This window comes from Schistocerca serialis, chromosome 3 (genome assembly GCF_023864345.2).
Source record: "Schistocerca serialis cubense isolate TAMUIC-IGC-003099 chromosome 3, iqSchSeri2.2, whole genome shotgun sequence".
Taxonomy (NCBI): domain Eukaryota; kingdom Metazoa; phylum Arthropoda; class Insecta; order Orthoptera; family Acrididae; genus Schistocerca; species Schistocerca serialis.
The window spans coordinates 366555155-366581292 of NC_064640.1; the positions used below are offsets into that span (position 1 = coordinate 366555155).

Genomic DNA, 26138 nt, shown 5'->3' on the forward strand with positions numbered 1-26138 from the left:
AATCCAGTAGTTGTGGGTTGAATGGCTGAAAAAAGGTGGTTAAAGTTTAAAGTATTCTGTTCAAAAGAAAAAGAATAACACTATATGTGAAAGGGAAATTATACATACTTCTTCACCTTCAGAACTACAACAAGGAAGTAGAACTAATAGAGAGAAAAAATACAGAATCTCTTGTATATGGAATGCATAACAGGAAATTTCTGAAGACTTCCTTTTGAGATTTTGTTAATTTTATTTGATTTCAAAATTAGTTCATATTCTTTCCTTGCATTAAATGAATGCATGTTCATCTTTTCTATGTTCTGTCGTGCCTTTTTCCCCTGAGAGTGGAACAACTAGTTCTAAAGTAAGAGGGGTTGGATGTTTTTCATCTTCGGTTTCCACTGTTTAAATACTTTGATTTACTCTTTGTAGTTGTAACATTTCATCATTAGGTACTACCCTTCTTTTTTTTAAATATGTTGTTAAACTTGTTTAAATCCTTGATCTCAGTATTTCAAATAATACCTTAAACTCTCAGAATGTTGGGTTGCCAACCTTAAACTGCCTTTTAAGATGTCTTCTCTCTCCTTCATAAATAAATAGGTGATTGGAATGTGTTTAAATTACCAAGGCAACACTGTAAGTTCTAAAGTGCCATTAGTGAATGTTCATTTTCACAAAACTTATGCATGACAATCAGCTTGTGTAAGGTGCAGTAAAATGAAAATAAAACTGACAAAAAAAAGTAAGTAAACTGCTTACTATTTCAAAATTACCCATCATAACTGTTAACACATTTATCCCACTGTGAGACAAGGTGGTCAGTGCCTCTATGGAAAAACCTTTGCGGTTGCCTACTGAACCATGATTGTACCCAGGCGTGCACCTCTCGATCCAAAGCAAAGTGGCAACCACAAATGTCTTTGGTTGGGGGTCCAAAAATAGGGAAATCGCATGGGGAGAGATTATGACTGTATGGAGGATGTGTAAGGGCTTCCAAGCGAAACATCTGCTGTGTAGTAAAAAAACAAATTAACCACATGTATGCTAGCCCACTTGTTGCCAAGAGAATGCTGCAGAAGTTTTACTGGGAAGCACTTGCCCCTTACACACTCTCCATACAGCCCCAATATCTCCTCATATGCTTTCCACATTTTTGGAGCCCTGAAGAAAGACATTCATGGCTGTAGATTTGCTTTGCACGAAGAGATGAATGCCTGGGTACAATCATGGTTCTGCAGGCAACCACTAATATTTTTCCATGAAAGCATGGATTGTCTTGTCTCACATGTGATATATGTATTACCCCTTAACTCGCGAGGTGACTTTTCTGTAATGTATACCACGTGGTGGAGTCTCTGGGACCTCGATGTTTAAACCAAGGTTTAAGCCAAAAATCATTTGAAATTTTTAATTTATGCTATATAACATTTATTTTTACAATTATTTAAGTGTTGTTTAAATGCTTCTAGTTTATTTTATTGCAGCAAACAAAGCCTGCAGCCTTTTACCATTTATCACACAAAAGCACATAAGTTTGTGTGCTTCGTTTAAATAGTACACATAAATAGACCGTTATAGTACAGTCTGAAAAATCATACAATCTCTGCACACCTGATAGGTGCAAAAAGAAAGGCTATCAAATTGACATTCATTGCTGGGAACTACATTTTTGTTATCACCACTCAGAACACTTGATTTTAACAGACACTTTAAGTATATCATTGAAAAAACAGACAGATCCCCATCACAACTTTCCTGAAGTTCTTCCTCTGAATGATTCTCTTCTTCGATAGCAGTACTGTGATCATTGGCTAATGTAAAATAGTCTTTTTCATATATTCATTGATTCATATCACTGACACCTTCCTCCATAGACCAACTAACAATTTCATAAAACTCAGGAAAGTTAAAAATGACAGTTTCATGCCAATGCATTTTGATCTATACAGTACTTTACTGAAGAAAACAGATATGTAGTTCACGAAGTGTGATCTAAGAGACTCAAACACCATCAATAACATGTCAGCAATAAACACAGAAGATGATAATGCAACCGACGACAAAACATCATAGGCTCAGCAATTTAAGGAGGGTAAGGGGAGTACAGAAGTATTCCACAACAACTGGCCTTGGAGAGCAAGTTCAAAAATTTTTGCGCAGTTTGAGAGACCCTACCTTGTGAGTTAAGGGTTATGTCATGGTGATTACTTCTGAAATAATAAACAGTTTACTTAAGTTTTTCCTATCTGTCTCATTTTCATCTGAGTGCCCCTTACAGTTTCTGAAGTTGATTAAGATCAGCATCCTCAAAGACTCCACTGAGTCTACTCTAAATGACAAGAGAGACAACTTGTAATAATTACTGCTAATCTATTCTGATGATTTAAGTACATTTGGCTGTTATGAAGCCATCTCAGTGGAGTTTTTATAAAATGTTCAGATAGAGAGCAGATCCATATTCAATAGCAAAATGAAAGATGGGAAAAGTAGGCAGTATGTAGACTCATTTGCTAATGGAGTTAATTTTAACTGTTGGCTCCATATTCTCTGAATGGCATTGGTACTTGGTTCCATGTTCTGGAGCAGACTTTTGGTATGAACTTTGGGGAGAAAAGTTTTGCTACTATTGAAAATTTTTTTTAGATACAGAAAAATATGACCATATTCAGAAACTTTTATTTTTTTAAAGGATTCCACGCTATTCTTCTTGTGTTAATATATATTTAGAGTAGATACATTTTCTGCACTACAAAATTTTTAAAGACAAAACATTTTTTGTAGAGAAACAAGGCTGTAAAATAAGTTATGTCAGTTCTGAAATGAACAGTTGTTAGTGGGCTGACATTTTTCAAGGGCTTGCAGTTCTAGATTGTCTTAACTTTCGAATATTCCCACAAGATAAATGTTTCTATAGAGTTTTTAAATCAATATTCTCATCAGTTCTAAGTTGCACTCTCGACAATAATGATTATATACATAAAGTTTGTAAAAGATACTTCATATTTCATTTACATGAGGCACATGTATTAGATAAGTGAAAAAAGATAAAAGGTATTTGTAATCGGAGTTATAACAGAGTAAGTGGAACTATTCCATATTGCTATATTTCAAAAATAGAACAGTCCTAAATGGATGTATTTAAACAAAGGGTAGATTGCAAGTCTTCAACAAAGGGATTCAGCTTATACACATGGAACATAGAAAGATATTCATTGGACAAACTATGGTGTAGTAGTGACTTAACTCAAATTAGTCAGTGAGTTGGTGAGAAATGTGGAAACCAGACTGTAGGTCAGATGGTAAAGGGACTGGCCAATTATGAACAATTATAAAGTGACAGTTGAGTACTTAGTGATTTTACAATTGATGCAACTATAAACTTCAAATAAAAGCAAAGTCATAAGTTTCCTAATGAAGTTTCCATTCAAGTTTCCTAATGAAGTTTCCATTCAAGTTTCACTGATAATTTGTACACTGTTAGAGAGCTGAAAGTTTAGAAGTGTTCACGTGCTTGTCAGATCCGATGATTTTTGCTGTACTTCTTAACCATAAATAACTGTTCACCGAGTACAGCTAAAGGATAGAGTGTTTGTAAGAACATTTGCAGTCAAAGGGAAAATGTATTACCTTCTTGGGTCCAAGATTTATGAATTGTAAAGACGTTGTCTGATAATGCCATTAATAACTTGGAGCTTTTGGGCACTCAACAGTACTTAATTTAAAATAAAGCAATTGCAATTTTTCTTCTCCAGACCAATGACATGGCACACTATATTGGTATGAGCATAGATAATAGTCAGCCTTCTTTTCCAGTAAAATAAAAAGTTGTTGTAAAAGAGGCATGGTTCATTGCTAAGCTACAGAGCAAAGTATTCAGCAGTTAAATCACCGGATTCTCTTTTGAGAAGATGGCAGTTGAAGTGCCCATTTGGCCATTTGTATAAAGATTCTGTGATTTCTGTAAACCATGTGGTGCAGATGCTGGTACGGTTCCTTTAGAAATGATAGTTGGTTTCTTTCCCCATCCACTGACAATCTGAGCTTGTGCTCTACCTGAGAGACTTCTTTTTTCAAAGGATGTTATACTCTACTCTTCACCTTCTTCTGTCCTCCTCCACTAAACTGTAATTTGATCCTATTTAGGTATCTCACTGAGAGAATACACTGAAAATTTTCACTGAAAACTGAAAAAATCACTAATTGGAAAAAATCTGTTAAGTTTAGTGCTACTTACAATGATACGATGATTGGGGTGACAATTAATACCTCTGTGCACAGTACAAGGTACTGAATAGGACTAATTTAGTGAATGAAATCAAACTTATGATATTCTTTCAGGTATATTTGTCACATAACTGGGCACCCTTTAGACAGTGAGTAAAAACGTTTAATTGAAATCTCCACATGTGTTTCTCCAACCAGGTCTTCAACATTATCTGTATTTCTAGTGGTGTCCCTAAAGACTTCTTTGGAATGGATGAAAATCCCAGGCTGCAAAATTTGACTTTGTGACAGGCTGAAACTCACAACACCACTCTGTTGTATGCCTTTGTAGGAATACTAGCACTTCTGGGTACAAATAAGGACAATTCTTTGAATGTTTAAAATCTCTGGTCAAACCTAATGGGTCACCTATTTACAAGAATATTATGGCAAGAGAACATTTCAAGGAACTTACTAAAATCATTATGATTGATGACAAAACTACTCAACAGCAAAGAGAGGAAGCAGAGAAGTCCATAGTAGTCGCTGAAGTTTCCAACAAAGTGAACAATAGGTTTCCACTATTATATAAACTAGGAGTGCATCTCACCATTGATGAAATGCTCAGCTTGTTTAGATGATGCTGTCCCTTCAAAACATTTATGAAGGAGAAACTGGGCAAGTATGGCACCTCCAGGAGAACGGCATATTCAGGAGTGCTGTATGTGGAGCCATTACTTATCATTCAACTCTTGTACATAAGCACAAGTGAATATTTAAAACTAAAAGTCACTAATGGTTATCAATATGGTGCGTGTACTCCAGAGTGTAACTGAAGGGAGAGATTCAGACATAAGTGCTGTCACCCTATATGGATGTCTCATAAGGGTGATTCATTCATTGTCATCTGTTTGTCAAGAAAGTGTTTTTTAGACCTAAATAAATTTTGTAGCATGTTTGACACTTATGACTACTGTAAATTCTAGAGTAAACTCTGATACATGCTCCTAATGTTAGAAGCATGCACATTTTGGAAAATGAATTAGAAAACATTCGGTAAAGTAATGTAAAGTTGACATAGGTTTCTATAAATGCTAAGAGAGATAAGAAACCAAATGTGAGAAAGACTAGTAGTATATGTGGGGGAATGAACCTTCAGGAAACAAATGATGGGGCATTTGAGTGGAACTGTTTGAAAGCAGGTCAAGACACTACTTGGATAACAGTAATGTTGGATGTTAGTAATAGTGGATGTTGTCTTCCTTGTGTGCCACTTTAATCTCACAGTGAATTGCTAGTATAAAAAAAAAATTCTTTTGTAATAATAATGTTGGATCTTGAAACTTTTATAATTATTATTTTCTCATATTTGTGAAAGATCCAAGATTCTTTCTCCCTCCCTCCCACCCCCACAAGCAAAGGTCATGTTTCAGCACCTGTGTACCATCTTATTGCCATTAAAACATGGTACAGATCTGACTGATTCTTTGTTGTTTTAGGCCTGAACACAGTAAAATGTGTGTGTACTTTGGATTTTATAGCTCACCTTCGAATACATAATTTGTGGTTTTAATTTAACAAGGAGGCATGTTGTTCTAAATTTTATTGTTGTTACTGTAATTACAAAAGTCAAACTGAAGTTGTCTGTTTGTGTTTACTTATTATACTGTTTAAATATATGTGGACTTCCTAGCAAGCAAATGGCTTGTTACAGAAAATGAAGATGACAATCATGGCGTGCGTGGCAGTTGTGGCAGTAGAAGCAGTAGTAGCAGTAGCACAAGCAGCAGTAGTACTGTCAGCAGTAGCAGCAGCAGCAGCGGCGGCGGTGGGAGCAGCAGCAGATGCGATGTGTCAGCACCAGAACCTGGGCGGCGCAGGGGAAGGCACGCTACACTTAGACGCAGGGACATCAAGGATACAGGTCTGATTGCTTCTGTCAATTTGTTTGGCTTATTGTTTATGAATATAATGTAATTACTTCACCTGCATTGCTGATCACTAGTCATTTTTAATTTCTGTATTATTAATTTATTACTAGATCTGTCATGACTGGACAGACAGTGTCAAAATTATGTACATACATATGTATGAGTTTTTACTGTTTCTTGTATAACATATGAAGAAAATTGTTCACAGTGATAGGGAAACAATATTATTTAGTTGAATCACTGGTGAAAAATTCTTCAATGGAGTATAAAGGGTGCTATTTAAAGTCGTGCAGTTTTCCTTTTGAATGTTTCTGGTTGCACACACTGCACTTTTCCAGGCAGCATTTTGAATATTGTTAGAGCAAGTGTTGGAAAACTACCTTGCATTCCAAACAATTGGCATCTTGATATTTCAACATTTCTTTTGTTGCAGATGTCATAAGTATGTATTTCTTGCCTCATGCTGAAAGTCCCTTGGTTTCGTCTTACACTGATGAGGCATGAACACAAATAATGCCTGAAAATGGTCATTATTCCTAACTGTGTAAATACAAGCTTGCAGTGCTCCAGTCTTTTGTGTGAAGTGTTGATCCTGAAAGTGCCCCCCTCCCCCCGCCCCCTCCTCTTCCTTTTAGTATTAACATGTCCTTGCAACCTAAAGTGTGTCCCCATAACAGCAGGTCATAATTAATGTGCTATGAAATAGTGCATAATACAATGCTATAAGGTACTGGTCAGTTAATAAACCCTTTAGCTTCCTTAGGAGGTATATTACATGGGAGAGCTTGGAGCACACATACATTGTGCGCTCATTGATTGGTAGGTTGCTGTCAGTCATGAATCCCAGCAGTTTGACAGCCTCCATATTATCCTGGCATCCAACATTGCTGAGGCTGCATGACATATGTGGTGTCTTTTTTTCCTTAATTCATTTTCATTTTGTTTTTGATAAACTACCCTTCGATGTTTTCAAAGAGAGCTTGTAGAGCTTCTGGAGCAGTTTTTCCTTTGGCAAAAAGGATGGTGTCATTAGCAAACTGTAACATGTGGTTGTTACAACCTATATCATTGACATTAATAATAAACAGGAGAGGTCCTGTGATGGATCCCTGGTGTATGCCATGCTCCTGTTTCTGTTCATGAGAGATTGCTCTATGGGCTGATACTACCTGCCTTCAGTTTTCAAGATAAGATTAAAGAGTTGCCAGAACATCACCTCCAGTACTATAACACTTTAGCTTATTAAGCAATATCTTGTGCGAGATGCATTCAAATGTGTTGCTAAGATCACAGAGTGTCAGTGCCACACACTCTGTCTTCATTGACTTTCCTTTGTGGAAACTGTGCTGTTTCGTGGAAGAGGTCATTGCCTCCAAAATAATTTAGTATCTGGTGTTTCATCTCAGAGCCCATAACTTTAGCTATAATTGAAATTATTGGAATTGGTCTGAAACAGGACACTTCACACGGGTAGTCTTTTATTTAGACTGCGTCTACATCCACATCTACATATATACTCCGCTAGCCACCAAGCGGTGTGTGGCGGAGGGCACAATTCGCGCCAAAATCATATCCCCCGCCCCCTCCCCCCTCCCTCTGTTTCCCTCGCGGATCGTGCGAGGGAGAAATGACTGTCTGAACGTCTCAGTACAAGCTCTTATTTCCCTTATCTTTGAATGGTGATCATTGCGCGATTTGAAAGTTGGTGGTAATAATATATGCTCTACATCCTCGGTGAAGATCGGATTTCGGAATTTAGTGAGCAGCCCTTTCTGTTTAGTGCGCCGTCTATCTGCAAGTGTGTCCCACTTCAAACCTTCTATGATATTTGTAACGCCCTCGTGATGGCTAAATGTACCAGTCACAAATCCATGAATCTTGCTGCTCTTCTCAATCTCTTGAATCGGACCCAACTGGTACAGGTCCCATACAGACGAACAATACTCTAAGACTGGACGAACTAATGTATTGTAAGCTATTTCCTTTGTTGAAGGACTGCATCGCTTCAGGATTCTACCAATAAATTGCAATCTAGAGTTCGCCTTACCCATTACTTGTGTGATTTGATCATTCCATTTGAGATAATTTTGAAAGACGGACGTTACTGCTTCCAAAGACTGGGCATTTATTTTGTACCCGTACATTAATGGGGATTTTCGCCTTGTTATACGCAGTAGGTTACACTTACTATTATTGAGAGATAACTGCGTCATTACACCACGCATTTATTTTCTGCGAATCCTCATTGATTCGTTCACAACTTTCGTGTGATACTACTTTCCTGTAGACTACAGCATCATTGGCAAACAGTCTCGGGCAGCTGTCAATACCATCAACCAGATCATTTATGTAAATCATAAAAAGCAGAGGACCTATTGCGCTTCCCTGGGGCACACCTGAAGTTACGCTTGTTTCTGTTGAAGTCACCCCATTTAGGATGACATACTGCTCCCTGTCTGTTAGAAAAATTTCTATCCAACCACATATGTCATCAAATTTCATTCTTAAAGTTTGGAACACACATTTAAATGAGTCATTGGCCCCCTTTTCTGCTGCAAGTTTACAAGAGACAGTGCTGCTTTAGGATTATTTAGTCTGTCTTATTTAATAATCCTCCTTCTGAATGTTTAATTTGAATGCCATGTACTCATTGCAGTTCACTCTTACTCTTCATGTTGAGTTCCATTACTGATGTCCTGTGATCTGCAGTCATTGGTTCAACTACTCTTGACACTATAATCACAACTATTGAGGTTGGTGATAAGTGTTTGCATGATCCCTTGTTGGGTGTTCGTTGGCCACTAACAGCCCGTAACTGTTTATTAAGCTCATAAAGACCCGTCTCCAAAGTTACCACATTGTGAATGATACACAGAGTAACAACGAGATCAATGTTTGTTAATACTTTGCATACACTGACGCACCACCACAGGTTGTTGTAATTAGATACCATGCATTTACCATATCCAAATATTCAACAGATCTGTAATAATAATCTTCTGCCTCACTGAGCCAGTGCTCACAGATACATAAAACATTTGATTTAACTTCTTCTATAAAGAATGACGAGAAGTCCACCTTTGGTTCATAAACACTGCACATTAACACTTGTTATAACTAATGACATATTACTGTCAGCACCAACATCTTTTCTGTGGGATAATCAGTGGCTCTGATTTTCAATTTTATAGGGGCACTGGTTAATCTTCGGAATAAAAAATGCCTTATTAAAACATTCTTGGGTCATATAGCAATGTCAATTTGCTTGTTCTTTAGATGAAAGTAGACACCAATCTAGAAGCTGCTATTTACACTGTTGGTTTCTAGTTTCTGTAGTTGAAATTTGCTATAACCTGGAAACATTTTCTTCACGTTTTCAGTTGTGCATTTGTTCACTTTTCCTAAATGGAGGTATGCCCTTTTCTCTCTGTGTAGCACTCCTTGCTCACCACTAGTGCTTATTCTCAGATTTTTTCCCCATTTCTGACAGTTTAATTTCTGACTGATACCATGGCAGATGCTTGAACTATTGGTGGTTCTTTCTCAACAGGAAGCTGAAGCACAGCCTTATATGGCATTTTTGGTTCTACACATACATTCTGCCATAGCAGATGGGGTTTACTTATCAATAAAATGAGCAGTTATTTTCCTATAATGTATCTCACGTCATTCTGTATTTCTAGCAGGTGAAAGTTTCACTTCTCAAAGACTAAAATCATTACTGATACCAGTTTTCGTTTTTTTTAAAAAAGCAGTATTAGTCACACATTGATTGAACTTTGTAACACGCAGCTCTGGTACAAATATTCAGACTCAGTAACGAGCTGTTGATCTGCATTTAAGCATTTAGTGGGACCACTTTGAACAGTTAATTACTTTTCTGCACTTTTCCACTTATTTCAAGAGACGGTTTTGTCAGATGTGACACTAGCTTTTCTAAACTATAATTTTTAGTGATCACTGTAGAGTTGCATCCTCATTTCCAAATTATCTTTCATTATATGAGTCAATTTTTAACTAAATTTTCAACTGACTCTGTTTATTCCAAATGATTTTTTTGTGTTAGTTACATTAGAAGCATTGTTTTCTGCTTCCAGTAGTGGTTGCAAGGTGATTTTCATGATATGTCTTGTGTAACAAAACTTTTATGCTCACTATACTTTGTAACATTGTCGCCTGTCTTCACTATTTCATTGTTAATGTACTTGGTTACACATAGACTCTTGATGTTTCACTGCAGATGCTACTAAGGAAAAAAGAGAGTAGCTCTTCTTTTATGTCATTTTTTTATTACTCGCCATTCTGTAGTAGGTTTGTGCTTGGCTTCCATGGGGCCCCAGCCTTTGCAGCATCTTTTCCCTTCTGTGCTGCATGTCTGTCATCTTGCTATTCTTTTTCCCTTCCCCTGGGGATCATGTGTGGAATGTTGTAGGAGATGTGTTCTGCATATTCAGTCGTCTATATCAGAACAGTCTCTCCACTGTCTTCCATGCCTTCTTTCTTACTTTCTTTCTTTCTTTCTTTCTTTCATTCCCCTTCTCCTATCCTTGCTCTGCTTCGACGTTTGAGGTTCCTCTTTTTTTTTTTTTTTCCCCTGTGTGCTCCTGAAGGCGAGCCCACATCTCTGAAGCATAACAGGTGACTGGGCAATGCGTACTTCCCAGCCCCATGTTGACATGGTTCACAGATACCCCCTGGTACTTCTTGCCTGAGCTGCTACCTTCCTAAATTGTTGATTGGTCCTTCTGTCAGGTGATTGGGAGTTGTGACCTGAGGTGTGAACAATAACCTAAGGTGGGTGCATCCCTTTCTGAGGGGAGGCCCCCAGTTGGAAGGAGCATGCCATTGGAGATGCCGGCAAGGGGAATTTTTCTCGCAATGAGCCAATTATCTTTTTTTCACCGTCAGTGTCCACCAAATGTAAATGGAATGAGGCTAACTATTCAGCCCCCCCCCCTCCTCCCCAAAGTTGCAGCATGGTTCCTCATGGTTTCTCGTACTGAAGACAGTCAATCCTTTGCTATTGTAAATCCAGTTATTATTCAGAAAGGTGTTGATGCAATTGCTGGCTCCCATGAAATCCTGCACTCGTTTACAAAATGACACTTTGCTTTTGGAGACTACTTCCAGTTCTCAAGCACAACTGCTTGCAGCTTCGCTGCTCCACCACTATCCTGTTTGTGTCAAGGCCCATCGAACGATGAATTCTTCCTGTGGCGTTATTTACACTAGGCTACTCGATGGTCCAACTGAGGCAGAAATCAAAACGCACCTCTCTGATCAGGGTGTCATTGCAGTCCATTGGGCGATGAAAAAAGTAGATGCATCCTTAGTGCCCACACACACTCTTTACTCACTGTTGAGAGAGTAGTTCTTCTGTCAAGTTATCGTTTCAAGCACACTCAAATGTCCTGTCAAAACTTGGCCAAATGTGTAACCTGTGGTAGGGATGCTCATAAGGTCAATTGTCTACCTCCTCCTTCCCACTGTATAAACTACTGTGGTGACCATGCTGCCTCCTCCAGAGATTGTCCCATGTATCTCGATGAGTGGGCTATCTGTGGGAGATACAGGTGAAGGAAAAAGTGTGTCATCTGGTCGCTCGCAAGTTATTGGTTATTTGGAAACCCTGTGTTCTACCATCTGGCGCCTACAGTACTGTTCTTGCTACATCTTGCTCCAAGAAGTCAAACAACCACATATGGTCTTCTCCTTCACTGACTCTGAGATCCTCTGTCACCACAAGATACCCTTGCCTGGCCAACCTCCATGTCGCCGGCGTGCACCACCAGCAATTTTTCTGCCCTGAACTCTGCTGACCGACAGAACAAGACAGGACAGGATCCTCCACCCTCTGTGACCTGTAGCATTGAGTCTTCGAAAGCTGGCACTCGGCAGCCACTGAGGTGACACCCCTTCATTTTTTTCCTCGTCATGACTCCTACAATGGAACATTCATGGCTTTCGATTCAACAAAGGGGACTTATCACTGCTCTTAGAATTGCAGCGTCCCCTTGGGCTCTGACACCAGGAAACAAAATTGCAAAATTGCACCCTCACGACCACTTTGAGCCCTTGGTATTTCTTCCCAGTCTGCTTTGAACCTCCTTCCAAACCCCCGTCCCCCCCCCCCCCCCCCCTCCCTTCCTCGAGGATGCCATTCCATCTCATGGGCGAGTCGTGATGCTCATCTGGGATGATGATCATACTCAACCCATCTCCCTGACTATCTGTCTCCAAGCTGTTGCAGTCTGCTTTTTCCTTTCTCACTTGACCTTTTCCCTTTGTACCGTTTACATCCCTTCGTCATTTGATGTCACCAGGGCAGATACCTCCAGCTTATTGGGTAACTCCCTCCCATCTTTCTGCACCATTCACTTTGGGGCTTGCCTTGAACCTGTCAGAGAAGTGGTGACCTTCTCAGTCACCGTAACCTCATCAGCCTTAACATGGGAGCACCCATGGTCCTTTCAGACTCCACGCAAACCTATCCCCCCCCCCCACCACGCCCACGCCCACGCCCACGCCCACGCCCAGTCTGTCTCTCCACCCAAATGGCAGCACTCTAAGGCCAACATGGAGATGTGCTCTCTGCATTTTTAACCATTATCCTATGATAGCAAACTGCATTCATTATAAATAGTTGCGTGCCAATGTCGTTGTTTTCTTTGGGATAGTAATAAAGCTAGCTGGATTTCATTCACAAGTCCTTTCAACAGTTCCTCTCCTTCTTCCATTGTGTGGGCCAGCCTCCAATGGCTCTCTGGGACCAATGTTCTTTCACCAATTTTCCTTCTGACAGTATCAGATGTTGTCATAGTGGAACCTATTGTTATCTCAAACACCTTGGGCTGCCATTTTGCAGAGATTTTGAGTTGAGTTGCTCCCACTATCACCTTGCCTTTCTCCATTGGAAACAAATGGTGGAGACTCGGGCGATACCCTTACCCTCTCAGGATCTCGAGCGCTACAATGCCGCCTTTACTATAAGGTAGCTAGATCATGCTCTCACTTCATCCCGATACTCTGTTCCAGGGCCAGACAATGTTCACATTCAGATGTTGCAGCACCTTTATTTTTTGTTTCATGTACAATAGCATCAGGGCAGAGGACATGTTTCCCAGATGCTGACGTGAAGCCACTGTTATACCCATACCCGTACCTAAGCCCAGTAAGGAGAAACACCAAACCTCCCCATTTCTCTCACCAGCAAAGTGATGGAATGTGTGATTCGTACCCAGCTGGTATGGTGGCTTGAGCCGCGCAATTTGCTAACCACTGCACAGAGTGGATTTCGAGTGCGCTGTTCTGCTTTGACCATCTCGTCCCTTTGTTCACCCCTGTCATGAATGGTTTTCTGCAGAAATCCCAGACTGTGGCTGTGTTTTTCAATTTGGAGAAAGCCTATGACACCTGTTGGAGTACTGGTATCACCCATTCTCTCTACACATGGGGCTTCTGTGGCCGCATGCCCCGTTTCCTTCAGGAAGTTTTAAAAGACAATATTTTCCAGGTACATGTGGGTTCTGCCTTGTTGGACACATCTATCCAGGAAAACGGTGTGCCTCAGGGTTCCATCCTGAGCATTGTTCTCTTTGCTATTGTCATTGACCCTATAATGGCCTGTGTCTTGCTGGGAATCTCCAGCTCCATTTTTAATGATGATTTTGCCATCTATTGATGTTCTCCATGGACTTGTCTCATTGAGCGGCATCTTTAGTGATGTCTCAGTTGTCTTTACTCATGGAGCATCAACAATGGCTTTTTTACTGACAAAACCGTTCATTTGAATTTCTGGTGGCACCATTGGTTTCTTCCACCGTCTCTACATCTTTGGCCTGTTACTCTTCCGTTCATTGAAACTACAAAATTTGCAGGGCTCATGCTCAATAGGAAATTTTCTTGGTCCTCTCATGTGTCTTACGTGGCAACCTGCTGCGTGCAGTCCCTCAGAGTCCTGTGTGTCCTCAGTGGTACTTCCTGGGGAGCAGATCAAACTACTCTCTTCCATTTGTACTGGTCCCTTGTCTGTTCAAAACTAAACTATGGTTGTTTTGTTTATGCACTGTGGCTGTGGCTCTGAGCACTATGGGACTCAAATTCTGAGGTCATCAGTCCCCTAGAACTTAGAACTACTTAAACCTAACCACCCTAAGGACATCACATACATCCATGCCCCAGGCAGGATTCGAACCTGCGACCGTAGCGGTCGCGCGGTTCCAAACTGTAGCGCCTAGAACTGATCGGTCACCCCGGCCAGCTCGTTTATGCATCTGCACATCCGTCCCTCTTATGCTGTCTCAATACTATCCACCATCATGACATCCGTTTGGCCACCGGCGTCTTTTACGCTAGCCCAGTTGATAGTTGCAGAAGCTTCCGAATTACCGCTGTCCTACTGCCATGACTTTCTCCTCAGCAGATACGTATGCCGTTTGTCTGCTATCCGTCACCATCCATCCTATGCCTCTTTCTTCGATGACTCCTTTGATCTCAAGTATGGGATGCGTCCCTCTTCTGTTACCTCCTGGAGTACGCTTTCTGCTCTTGCTCCGGGAACTTCATGCTACCCTGCCACTCTTCCAATGGATGTGAACCCCTCACCACCTTGGCTTCATGCAGTGGCCCGTGTTCACCTTGGCCTGCATTCTCTTTCTAAGGCCGCCACTCCAACCTTGCTCTATCACCTTCAGTTTCATGACCTTCGTGATAGTACCTTTGTGCACACTGATGGCTCTGACTGACTGTGGTGTGCCTTCTGTGCCTTCGTCATTGGTACATACGGACAATTTTTCAGTATTGGCTTCCGTGACACTGCTCAGTATTTACAGCAGAGTTCTTCACCCTGAATCAGGCCACACAGTACACCTGGCAACACAGGCTTTTCAATTGCATCATCTGCTCCAGCTCTCTGTGCCCTTCAAAGCCTCTGTGTGCTGTACACTGTCCATACCTTAGTGCAACAGGTCCAGGAAAGCTGTCACTTACTTATTCATGATGGAGCCATTGTGATGATTATGTGGGTTCGTGGTCATGTGGGTCCGACAGGAAACGAGGCCACTTACTCTGCTGCCAAAGCTGCAATCCTCGTACCTCAGCCCACTGGTTCTTACATTCCCTCCGATGATCTCTGTGTTGCCATCTGTCAGCAGGTTGGTGTCACTTTGGCATCGCCACTAGTCATCCTTTCATGGGAACAAGCTCAGAGTTATTAAGCCTCTCCCAGTGGCTTGGTCGACCTCCTCTCGGCCCTCATGCTGTGAGGAGATCATTTTAGCTACATTGCATATCGGACACTCTCTTTTTAGCCATCACCATTTGTTAAGTGGTGCTCCTCCACCACTTTGTGCTCATTGCCCTCAACCTTAGACAGTTCGCCATGTCCTGATGGAATGCCCCTTTTTTTAACCACTTACATTTTCATTTATGCTTGCTGTTTGAGTTACTGGCCATTTTAGCAAAGGGTGCACGGGCTGTCAACCCCATTTCACTTGTAACCCATCATAGCAATATGGCGAAGGGCATTTAATCTTTAGCTCGGGACCTACGTTTCTGTGTATGGCATACTTGATAGACTTTCCTCCATGTCCCTCTTTTTAGCGGTCTTCTCTCCCATCAATTGGGATTAATGTGCAGTAGTTTTTAACTCCTCTGTCTTGCATGTTCTACTGTCCCAACATAGGCGCATATGATCCTAGTTGCTTTTGCACACTTAAAAAAAGAAAAACTGTTGTGTATTGGCAGGAGAGCCAACACCGGGTACTGGAGGAAGCCAAAAGGCACGCGTTTTAGTTCACGCAGGCTGGCGTGAAGTCTGGAACAGGGCAAGGAAATTAGACTGTAGAAAAACGGATGTAGCTGATGGAATACTTAACTTTAATCCATTAATGATGAGTGTCGCTCTTGACTGTACATAATTCAGTATCAATAGTAACTGGTAATGGCGCCTTGCTAGGTCGTAGCAAATGACATAGCTGAAGGCTATGCTAACTATCGTCTCGGCAAATGAGAACGTATTTTGTCAGTGAACCATCGCTAGCAAAGTCAGTTGTACAACTGGGGCGAGTGCTAGGAAGTCTCTCTAGACCTGCCGTGTGGTGGCACTCAGTCTGCAATCACTGATAGTGGCGACACGCGGGTCCGACGTATACTAACGGACCGCAGCCGATTTAAAGGCTACCACCTAGCAAGTGTGGTGTCTGGCGGTGACACTACAAAAACCATTCTCTCTCTCGATTCACTGAAAAGACCTAATAAACTATCTCATTTCAGAGAAATTAAAACAAGACCATTCGAGATACTTGACGCAATGAAAGGGAATATCTTAAGGGCAAAATATGGAAAACAAACAGAAATGCCCCCTCCAATTTGATAGGAAACTGAGAGTGGTGATGCAGTGATCAGACACAACAGTTACATTTGAGAGTAGAACAGCTCAGATTCCTCCTCAACCATCAAAGTGTAGGTTTTCTGCAGTTTCTCTAAATAGCTACCATGAAAAGGTCATGGCCAAATTCCTTTTCTAATCTAAGCTTGTGCTCAGTCTCCAGTGACACCTCCATTGTTGGGACATTTAACTATAACTTTCCTTTCTTCCCTAACTTCACAGAAACTTTGTTCAATCTCATTCAGTTTATGACCATAGTGCAGAAGGATCTGAATTATATTCACACCTGAAGATACTGGATACAGTCAAATGTCAGGACTTTAGTTAGACCAGTAGTTCTATACTCAGTCACTGTACTGGGACTGATAAACATATATTGTCAGAAAAAATCTCCTCGTGCTCCAAAAAACATGCGCACATGTGGGCGCACTTAAATGCTTTCTGTACTTATTTGCATGCAGATTAGCTGCTCATCTGCTTACAGAGCTTGTATAACTGAAGTTTCAAAGAGTTCTGTGGTATTGTCTGTGAAATAGTTCCTTTCCCAGATAGTATCTTCAGGATCCACTTTTCAAATGAGTTTACTGTCTTTTGTGCTAAATTCTTACACCAGTGGAGCAAATGATGTATGACAAAGGCATTAAATTCCTCATGTTTTGGAACTACCTACTCCTGGGCAGTATACCGTGCACTAATATGTAGCAGATATAATTGTTCAAAATGTTCAGGACACTTTTCATAAGTTACCATATCTGCGAGAAATGTAGCATTCAGCTGGGCACATGGCCATGTGGGAATATAGGGGAGCAAATTAGCTGATGCAGCAGGAGACACACCTATGAAGACACTTGTAGCCGTGTATAGGTCCCCATTGGGAAATTTTCAACTATTTTTCAAAAATTTGGGTTCTTTGTTGTGCTATCTGTCAGACAGGGGAAAGCAAATTATTGTTTGTGGGGATATCAATGTAGATTTTTCTGTAAGAGTTCGATATAAAGCTTGGCCGTGAAGTATTACTTTGTTCTTTCAATTTGATGTCAGTTATTGATTTTTTTCTACTCGGGTGGTACAGGAAAGCAGCACACAGATAGATAATGTTTTCATAGACCAAGATAAATTTAATCAGTTAAAAACTTATCCTGTTAAGAATGGTCTGTCTGGTCATGTTGCACAGCTAATTGCAGTATATGATATAGCTCCATACAGTAATGCAAAACAGTCTTCCAAAATAATGTGTTCAATTAACGATTTAACTATTCAAAATTTTAGGGAAAGCTTGCAACAGTTAGACTGGGATGAGCTGTACAGGGAACCTGATGCCAATTTAAAATTTAACGTATTTCGTGATACCTTTGAGAGTGTACTTGAAAACAGTTTCCCTAAGAAAATGGTGGAATATAATTATAAGAAACCATGTAAGATGCCATGGCTTACTAAAAGGATAAAAATATCTTGCAAACAGAAAAGGGAAATGCATCTTATAGCTAGGAGGAGTAATCACCCCAAAACAGTGAAATATAAAAACTACTGCACTGTATTAAGAAAAGTTATTAAAAAGTACAGAAGTATGTGCATTGTGTCTGAGATTAGCACATCTGATGATAAAATTAAAACAATTTGGAATAATGTTAAAAGGGACACAGAGCAACCAAGAGCACACGAAGACTGTATTTCTATCAAACTTAGTGAAAAGTTTGTTAACAAGAAGTCAGAAGTAGGAAACACTTTTAATAATCATTTCTTAAGTGTTGTTGAGAAAATAGGATCCAGCATATTCATTAGAAAATTTTCATTAGAAAGTGGAAGATGCAATACCTATGCAATTTGATAAAACTGAAATTCAACCCACCTCTCCTACTGAAATTAGGAAAATAATAAATTCACTCAAAAGTAAAAGCTCACATGGAATTGATGGCATTTCCGACAGAGTACTAAAAGCTTGTTCCCAACAAATACCTAGGATTCTCAGCCACATATGTAGTAGCTCACTGAAAGAGAGCATTTTTTCCAGATAGACTGAAATATGCTATTGTTAAACCATTGCATAAAAAAGGAGATAGGTCTGATGCTAACAACTACTGCATAACCTCACATCTGAGAGCTTTATCCAAAATTCTTGAAAAAGCAACGTATTCAAGAGTAGCATCACATATTTGTAAAAATAAAGTACTAACAAAATGTCAGTTTGGTTCTCAGAAAGGCCTTTTCAACAGAAAATGCTATTTATGCTTTCACTGATCAAATATTAAATGCATTGAATAGCCACTCATCATCCATTGGGATATTGTGTGATCTCTCAAAGGCTTTTGATTGTGTGAATCACGAAATTATTCTAGATAAGCTCAAGTATTGTGGTATGAGTGGGACAGAGCACAAATGGTTTAATTCATATTTAACTGGAAGAATGCAGTACAGATAGTCTGCAAAAATCAGCAGAGTCTTCAACCGGGGAGGTATCAAGAATAATGTCACACAGGGTTCATTCATGGGTCCCTTATTGTTCTTGATATATATAAATGACTTGCCACTATATATTCATGAAGATGCAAAGCTAGTGCTTTTTGCTGATGATACAAGTGTAGTAATCACACCCAACAAGCAAGAATCAGCTGAGGAAATGATAAATAATGTCTTTCAGAAAATTATCAAGTGGTTCTCTGCAAATGGACTCGCAAAATTTTGAGAAAACACAGTTCATACAATTCTGTACTGTAAATGGCATAACACCACTGATAAACATAGACTATGAACAGAAGTCTGCTGCTAAGGCAGAATATTCAAAATTTCTGGGTTTGTGCATTGATGAGAAATTGAAGTGGAAGAAACACATCGATGATCTACTGAAACAGTTAGGTTCAGCTATTTTTGCTGTGAGGGTCATTGCAAATTTTGGTGATAAACCTATCAGTAAATTAGCCTACTATAGCTTTTTTCATTCACTGCTGGCTCTTCAGAGCCCTTGTCCAGTCCCAAATTGACTTTGGGAGTGTGGTTTATGGTTCGGCAGCACCTTCAGCGTTGCATTTACTCAACCCTGTGCACCACTGCGGGGTTAGGCTAGCGACAGGAGCTTTTAGGATGAGTCCAGCAACCAGTGTACTGGTGGAGGTTGGTGTCCCTCCACTGCCAATCAGACGTGCGCAACTGCTCGCCAGTTATGCAGCACACATTCGTAGTTTCCCTGAGCAACCGAATTACCGTTTTCTTTTCCCACCTGCAGCAGTCTCCCACATTGGCAGTCCAGGTCGGGGCTAACGATTGCAGTTCGCGTGCGGTCCCTTCTCTCCGAACTGGAGTCATTCACTTTACCACCTCTACTTGCAGTCCACTCAAGTACACCTCCATGGTATATGCCTCATCTGCAACTTCGTCTGGACCCTTCACATGGTCCTAAGGACTCCATTAACCCTGCAGCTCTCTGCTGTCACTTCCTCTTGATTCTTGATGTGTTCCAGGGCTCTGGAGTGGTTTACACCGACAGCTCGATGGCTGATAGTCACGTTGGCTTTTCCTACGTTCACAGCAGCCATATTGAACAGCATTCCTTACCTGATGGCTGCAGTGTATTCACTGCAGAGCTGGTGGACATTTCTCGTGCACTTCAGTATCTCCGTTCATGCCCTGGAGAGTCTTTTCTTTTATGTACTGACTCCTTGAGCAGCCTGAAAACTATTGTCCAGTGCTACCCTCGTAATCCTTTGGTAGTGTCCATCAAGGAGTCCATCTATGCCCTGGAATGATCCAGTCATTCAGTGGTGTTCGTCTGGACCCGTGGTCACGTGCTAATCCCAGAAAATGAACTTGCTGACAGGCTGGCCAAACAGGCTACACGGAAACCACTCCTGGAGATGGGCATCCTCACAACTGACCTGTGTTTGTTATTATGCCACAAAGTTTTTCAGTTTTTGGAGACAGAATGGAAAAATCTCAGTATGCACAACAAACTGTGAGCCATTAAGGGGAACATGAATGTGTGGGAGTCCTCAGTGAGGGTGTCTCGCAGGGACTCTGTGATTCTCTGCAGGCTCTGCATTGACCATGCATGGGCGACCCAAGGCTACCTCCTGCCCCGTGAAGACCCACCTCAGTGTCGGTGTGGCACCCGGTTGACAGTGTGCCCATATTCTTTTGCTATGTCCTCCTTTGGCTGCCCTGCAACTTCATCTTCGGTTGCCGGACTCATTATCATTGATTTTAGTAGACAACACCTCATCGGCTGATTTGGTTTTACGTTTCATCCATGAAGGTGGGTTTTATCATTCGATCTGAGTTTTAGCACCTATCCTTTGTCCCTCTGTGTCCTCCAACCTAGTTCTTTCAGGGTGAAGATTTTAATGTGTTGCAGGGTGGCTGGCTTTTCCTTTTTTATTTTTGTGGTCGGTCAGGCACTGTAATCTGCTTCCTTGTTTCTCTCTTCTGTTTCGTCTATTTTATTCTCACACTTGTGGCATTGCTTTCATATGGCATCATATTTTGGAGCAATTGGTCATTAAGAGAGAAAGTATTCATTCCAGAAAAGCGTGTAATCAGAATAATAGGTGGATCCCCACCCGAGATCACCTTGCAGACATTTATTTAAGGAACTTGGGATATTCACAGTACCTTCGCAATACATATATTCACCTACAAAATATGTCATTAATAACCCATCCAAATTCAAAAATAACAGTGAAATGCATAGCTACAACACTAGAAGAAAGGATGATCTTTACTATTGTGGATCAAATCTCAGTTTGGCACTGAAAGGGGTGAAATATCCTGCCAAAAAAATATTTGGTCATTTGCCAAATAGCATTAAAAGTCTGACAGATAGCCAACCAACATTTCAACATTTAAAAGCAACTTAAAAGAATTCCTGAATGAAAACTATGCCTACGCAATAGATTAATATTTAGATATGAAGTAGTAACTGAAAAAATTAATTATTTTGTAGAAAGAAAATTTATGTTAAAGTGACATGTTCCACATCATTACGAAATGTCGTATTCATGATCTGTGGAACAAGGATGTATGTATGTATGTATGTATGTATCTAAAAACAAAGATGATGTGACTTACCAAACGAAAGCACTGGCAGGTTGACAGACACATAAACAAACACAAACATACACACAAAATTCAAGCTTTCGCAACCAACGGTTGCTTCATCAGGAAAGAGGGAAGGAGAGGGAAAGACGAAAGGATGTGGGTTTTAAGGGAGAGGGTAAGGAGTCATTCCAATCCCGGCAGTGGAAAAACTTACCTTAGGGGGAAAAAGGACAGGTATACACTTGCGCACACACACATCCATCTGCACATACACAGACACAAGCATACATTTGTAAAGGCAAGTTGCCATAAGCTTAGACATTTGAAGCACCACAACATGATCATGGGTTATCTCCATCCACCCACAAAGATAAGTTATTCATCCATATCTGTGTACTGACCACACAGCTTTGTGCTCTGGCATGTGGACCTGCCTGCACATGGTACTTGTAATGTACTAATTTTGGTTTAACATTGTTTAAATAATTGTATTTTTTATTTTGATGGCAGAGCTGTCCTTAATTAAAATAAGGATTTGTCCACTGTTTTAACTAATGACAGAATAATCATAGTATAAAATGACCTTTTATGTACTGATAGAACTTCTCCCTTTAGTAATTAGGTTCATATAGCACCGACAGACCATGGAAGTGTGCTTCTCATATATGACTTGTTAAGAGTTACAGTCTGGCATAAAATTTTTAAGTTGCCATTTCCTTCTTCAGTTGTTAGCAATTTCACAATCTGTATTTGACTGGAGGATAAGTGAGATTACTGGTAAACATGTATTACTGAAAAGTATCATAAAGTTTACATGTTCCTCAATCACTCAACACCTCAGTAATTTATGCTATTTCATTTACTGAAAGGCTATTTATTGTTTGATACTGAGTTACACTTATTTTTTTCAGCTCATGGGGTTGTCGATGATCGAATGAGAAATCCCTGCACACGTTCGGGTAAACACCGATGCAGTTGTGGAGATGATGATGACTTGGATCTAGAGTCAGATTACACAAAGAATGGTCAGTGCACAACCAAAAAATTGGAGCTCAGCAACAAAGAATTGGGAGAAGTGTTAGCAGTGCTCAGGTACTATATTTTTTAGGATTGTAGTTCCTTGGAATTCTTGTAGAATTGCAAAAGAAATTCATCAATGTTCATCTCTCTGTTCCCAATGAAATAATATTTGGCACATTATCTGACTTTGATCTTGCAAGATGCCTCATAATAAACTGTAGTGAAGGCAATATTAGAAGGAACAAAAAGTGTGAGCAGGGTTCAGACCGCCATAAAAAAAATATAAGGAGCTCTGTGCCATTGGGTGGCTTCTTTCTTTCTTGCTTGTGTTTCATTTTTGTGAAGAGAATTGATTTTTTTTTTTTTTTTTCCATATTGAGCAAACTGAGGAATTGTTTTATGTGACATATTCTTTTGCTGTTGGTAAAGCACCCTCAGTAACAGTGATCCTGTAAACATTTAGAATACATAACCTTTCATTATGTTATACATCCAAACATGATTGCTTAAATAATTGATATAATGTATTGTTCTTTCCACATGTTATGATGATTTGTGGTTTCTCTCTTTATTGCTAGCAGAGGCTGCATGGAACTGTAGCTGCCATATAAACATAAATTTTTCAAATCCATAGTTTAAAATAGCGCTTATTGGATGTTGTTTTAATCCTTACTTAGGACTGTTGATGTTTTTTAAGCAATAACTACTGAATGTGTCATACTTTCTTCAGTTTTATTGCTTAACCGTATGCATCCTATACATGAAAATAAAAAAGAAAATAATTTTTACTTATTGATCTTATTTTTAATAATTACAGCTCTTTATCAAATTAAAAACTGCCCCCCCCCCCCCCTCTCTCTCTCTCTCTCTCTCTCTCTCTCTCTCTCTCTCTCTCTCTCTCTCTCTCTCTCTCTCTCTCCCCCCCCCCCCCCCTCCCTCCCTCCCTATCTAGTATAAACAAAATATAATTACAAATGGACAGTGTATCACTTTAGAGTGTAAGTTGAATAACAGATATTACAGTAAACTCACAAAATTGAAAATACATGCACTGTTTATATAAGACTAGTTAAAACTTCGTTCTTGACCAGAAATTTAATCCAGAGACTTGTCTGTTACTCAGTACACTACCAAATTGTGATACCCAAGTGTGCCTCTAAAACAGATTTAGCATTTCAACATGCTACAGGTTTCTTTATATTAATTCCAAACTTGCATACTCATAGTAAAAGTTGTAATGCACTGCCTGTGAAAGGCAGCTGTCTGGGTACAAATCCAGGACTGACAAAAGTGAGTCGTGCTTGGGGAGCTCAGTCGGTAGAGCACTTGCCCGCGAAAGGCAAAGGTACTGAGTTCGAGTCTTGGTCCGGCACACAGTTTTAATCTGCCAGGAAGTTTCAAGATCAGAATAATTGTCAACTCCATTTACTATTATTTGTGATCATACATTCCTTTATTAGACAGGCAGTAGTCAACTTTGATTATGTATTAATGTGTTGTTTCTTTCCTTTTAGGGATAAAAATGCTCCATCTCGTTCATTCACTCAGGGTGCAAATAAAGGGCTGAAAACAACTTTAGATATGAGAGAGCATATTCTATCAAAGCAGGCCTCAGTGGGAAGCAGTTCAAGAAGTTATTCCGATGTGTATAGGACACATGTTTCAACTACCTCATCCGATGACCAAGGTTTTCAGCGAGTGTGTGGGAAGAGCAAAAATCAGGAAGAAGCACTGACATTTGAGAAACCTTTGGTGTTGTCGGAGAAAGTTTTAAAAAATAAACACAAACTTAGTACAAGTAAAAGTGCTTTTAATGACTGTGATAACAGTAAATCTCATTGTGATATCATTACAGGAATGAAATCCATAAATTTGCAAGACTGTGATACTTCAGACATCAGTATTATAGGAAGAAGTGAATTGCCTTCTTCAGTACAAACTTCAGTTTTGGTTAGTGAGCAAAAAGCCATAAACAAAGGTGCAGAAAACACTTGTTCCAAATTATCAGCTCAACTGTCAGAGGGTTATTCAGAAGTCAGGACTTGGGAGACAACATTAGAGACAGATAATCATTTTAAGTGTGTTCGTGAAATTCAGACTGGTTCACAAGAAGATGGCAACTTACCTGATACATCACTGCAAAGTGATACAGAGTGCTCCACAAAATTTGCTGTGGGAAATTTAACTTCAGTAAATTATGGCTCTAAATGTACAAATGTTACGAAAAACCTCAACAATGAAATAAAAAGTCTCTCAGAGGTAAGAAATAATGTAATTTATGACTATGCTTTTTCTTCTAATATAGCACTAAATTACTGTTCAGTTGTGCAGATAATAACCTCACATATTTTTAATAAATTTTGGTGTAATTTTAATGGTAATTGTTGAAACTACAGTAATCTAATCTCTGAATAGATGACAGTATCTCAACACTTCAAGTAAAAGTATATGAACTGAAATTGCATGTTACTGTGATTTAGTGTATTGATTTTGATCTGAGTAGGTTAATGCAAAATTTTAATATTGACATAAATTTATTTTTGTACAATCTCCATTTGCATCATCATGAACATGCCCTTGCGTTGTTTTAATGTTGAATTGTGCACTACCATCCATGAAACTGTTAAGCATTTATCAAATGAACATTTCAGCTGTGCTTTGTTGAAAAGAGTAAAACTTTTGGAGATGCCAAAAAAGAATATTTGGAAGTTACCTGACCTGTTTGTATCATCATTATCGGGGCCATATGAAAAACTCTTAAAGTATGAGGGATTTCATTTTCAACCTGTGTTATAGACAGAAGCAGGTATAATTGTGTGAATATCAACAAGAATTTTGACTTGGTACAAAACTATACTTACAATCAATTTCTAAAGATAACCCTCATTGCAACTAAGATTTAGCATTAGGATACACTGTTCCTCCAAATTAAATTTTCAGCAGCCACTATCCTTTATTGTTTTCAGCCCAATAGCAGTGTATGCTTTTGATTGTGAAGGAAATCTTTAAAATCAGTTGTTTGACCTTCTACAATAAGAAATATAGGTATTTTTTTTTTCAAGTGCTTGTTTTTCCCATTATTTTGAGAAAAGCCATGTAATGACATGGTGCATTAAGCATATCAGAAGTCTGTGTTGAACAGTCTGTCCTTCTGTTGCATTTGATATTTAATTAATCTATATTTCTAATTTGATAACTTATATCTGGTTAAAAATAAGACCTATAGAGGCTTATTACTTCAGTAACATTTGCAAAAATCACAGCATCCAAAATGAAGTACATGAATGAATCGGAAAGCAGAGAATGTTCAGAACAGCCTCGAAGGTAGACATGGTAGAGACTGCATACAGATGACTTACATATAGCTCCAGAAGCACCCACTTTATTGGACCTGGAAAGATCACTGTTACATAAAGTTCACCCCACAAGGAACTGTCAAAGTGGAAATGGGAAAGCTTTGTCAACATGAAAGTGCACAAAATGAGAATGCAAAGGATTTTTAATTGAACAGAATGGTCTTGGTAATTGGTTTGTTATGACATGGCATTTTGGAAGATACAGGGCATGCAAGTAGATCAAAGGTG

General features: G+C 39.6%; 1 protein-coding gene across 2 annotated transcripts in view; it reads left to right on the top strand.

Moving 5' to 3' along the window:
- LOC126470183 (protein FAM214A) overlaps positions 1-26138 on the top strand; it is a 226477-nt gene that overhangs the window by 168978 nt on the left and 31361 nt on the right. For both annotated transcript variants that reach the window (XM_050097839.1, XM_050097840.1), the window contains exons 9-11: positions 5903-6112; positions 22446-22626; positions 24069-24813. In XM_050097839.1, the coding sequence (XP_049953796.1) occupies positions 5903-6112; positions 22446-22626; positions 24069-24813 (1136 nt within the window). The remainder of the gene's footprint in view (positions 1-5902; positions 6113-22445; positions 22627-24068; positions 24814-26138) is intronic.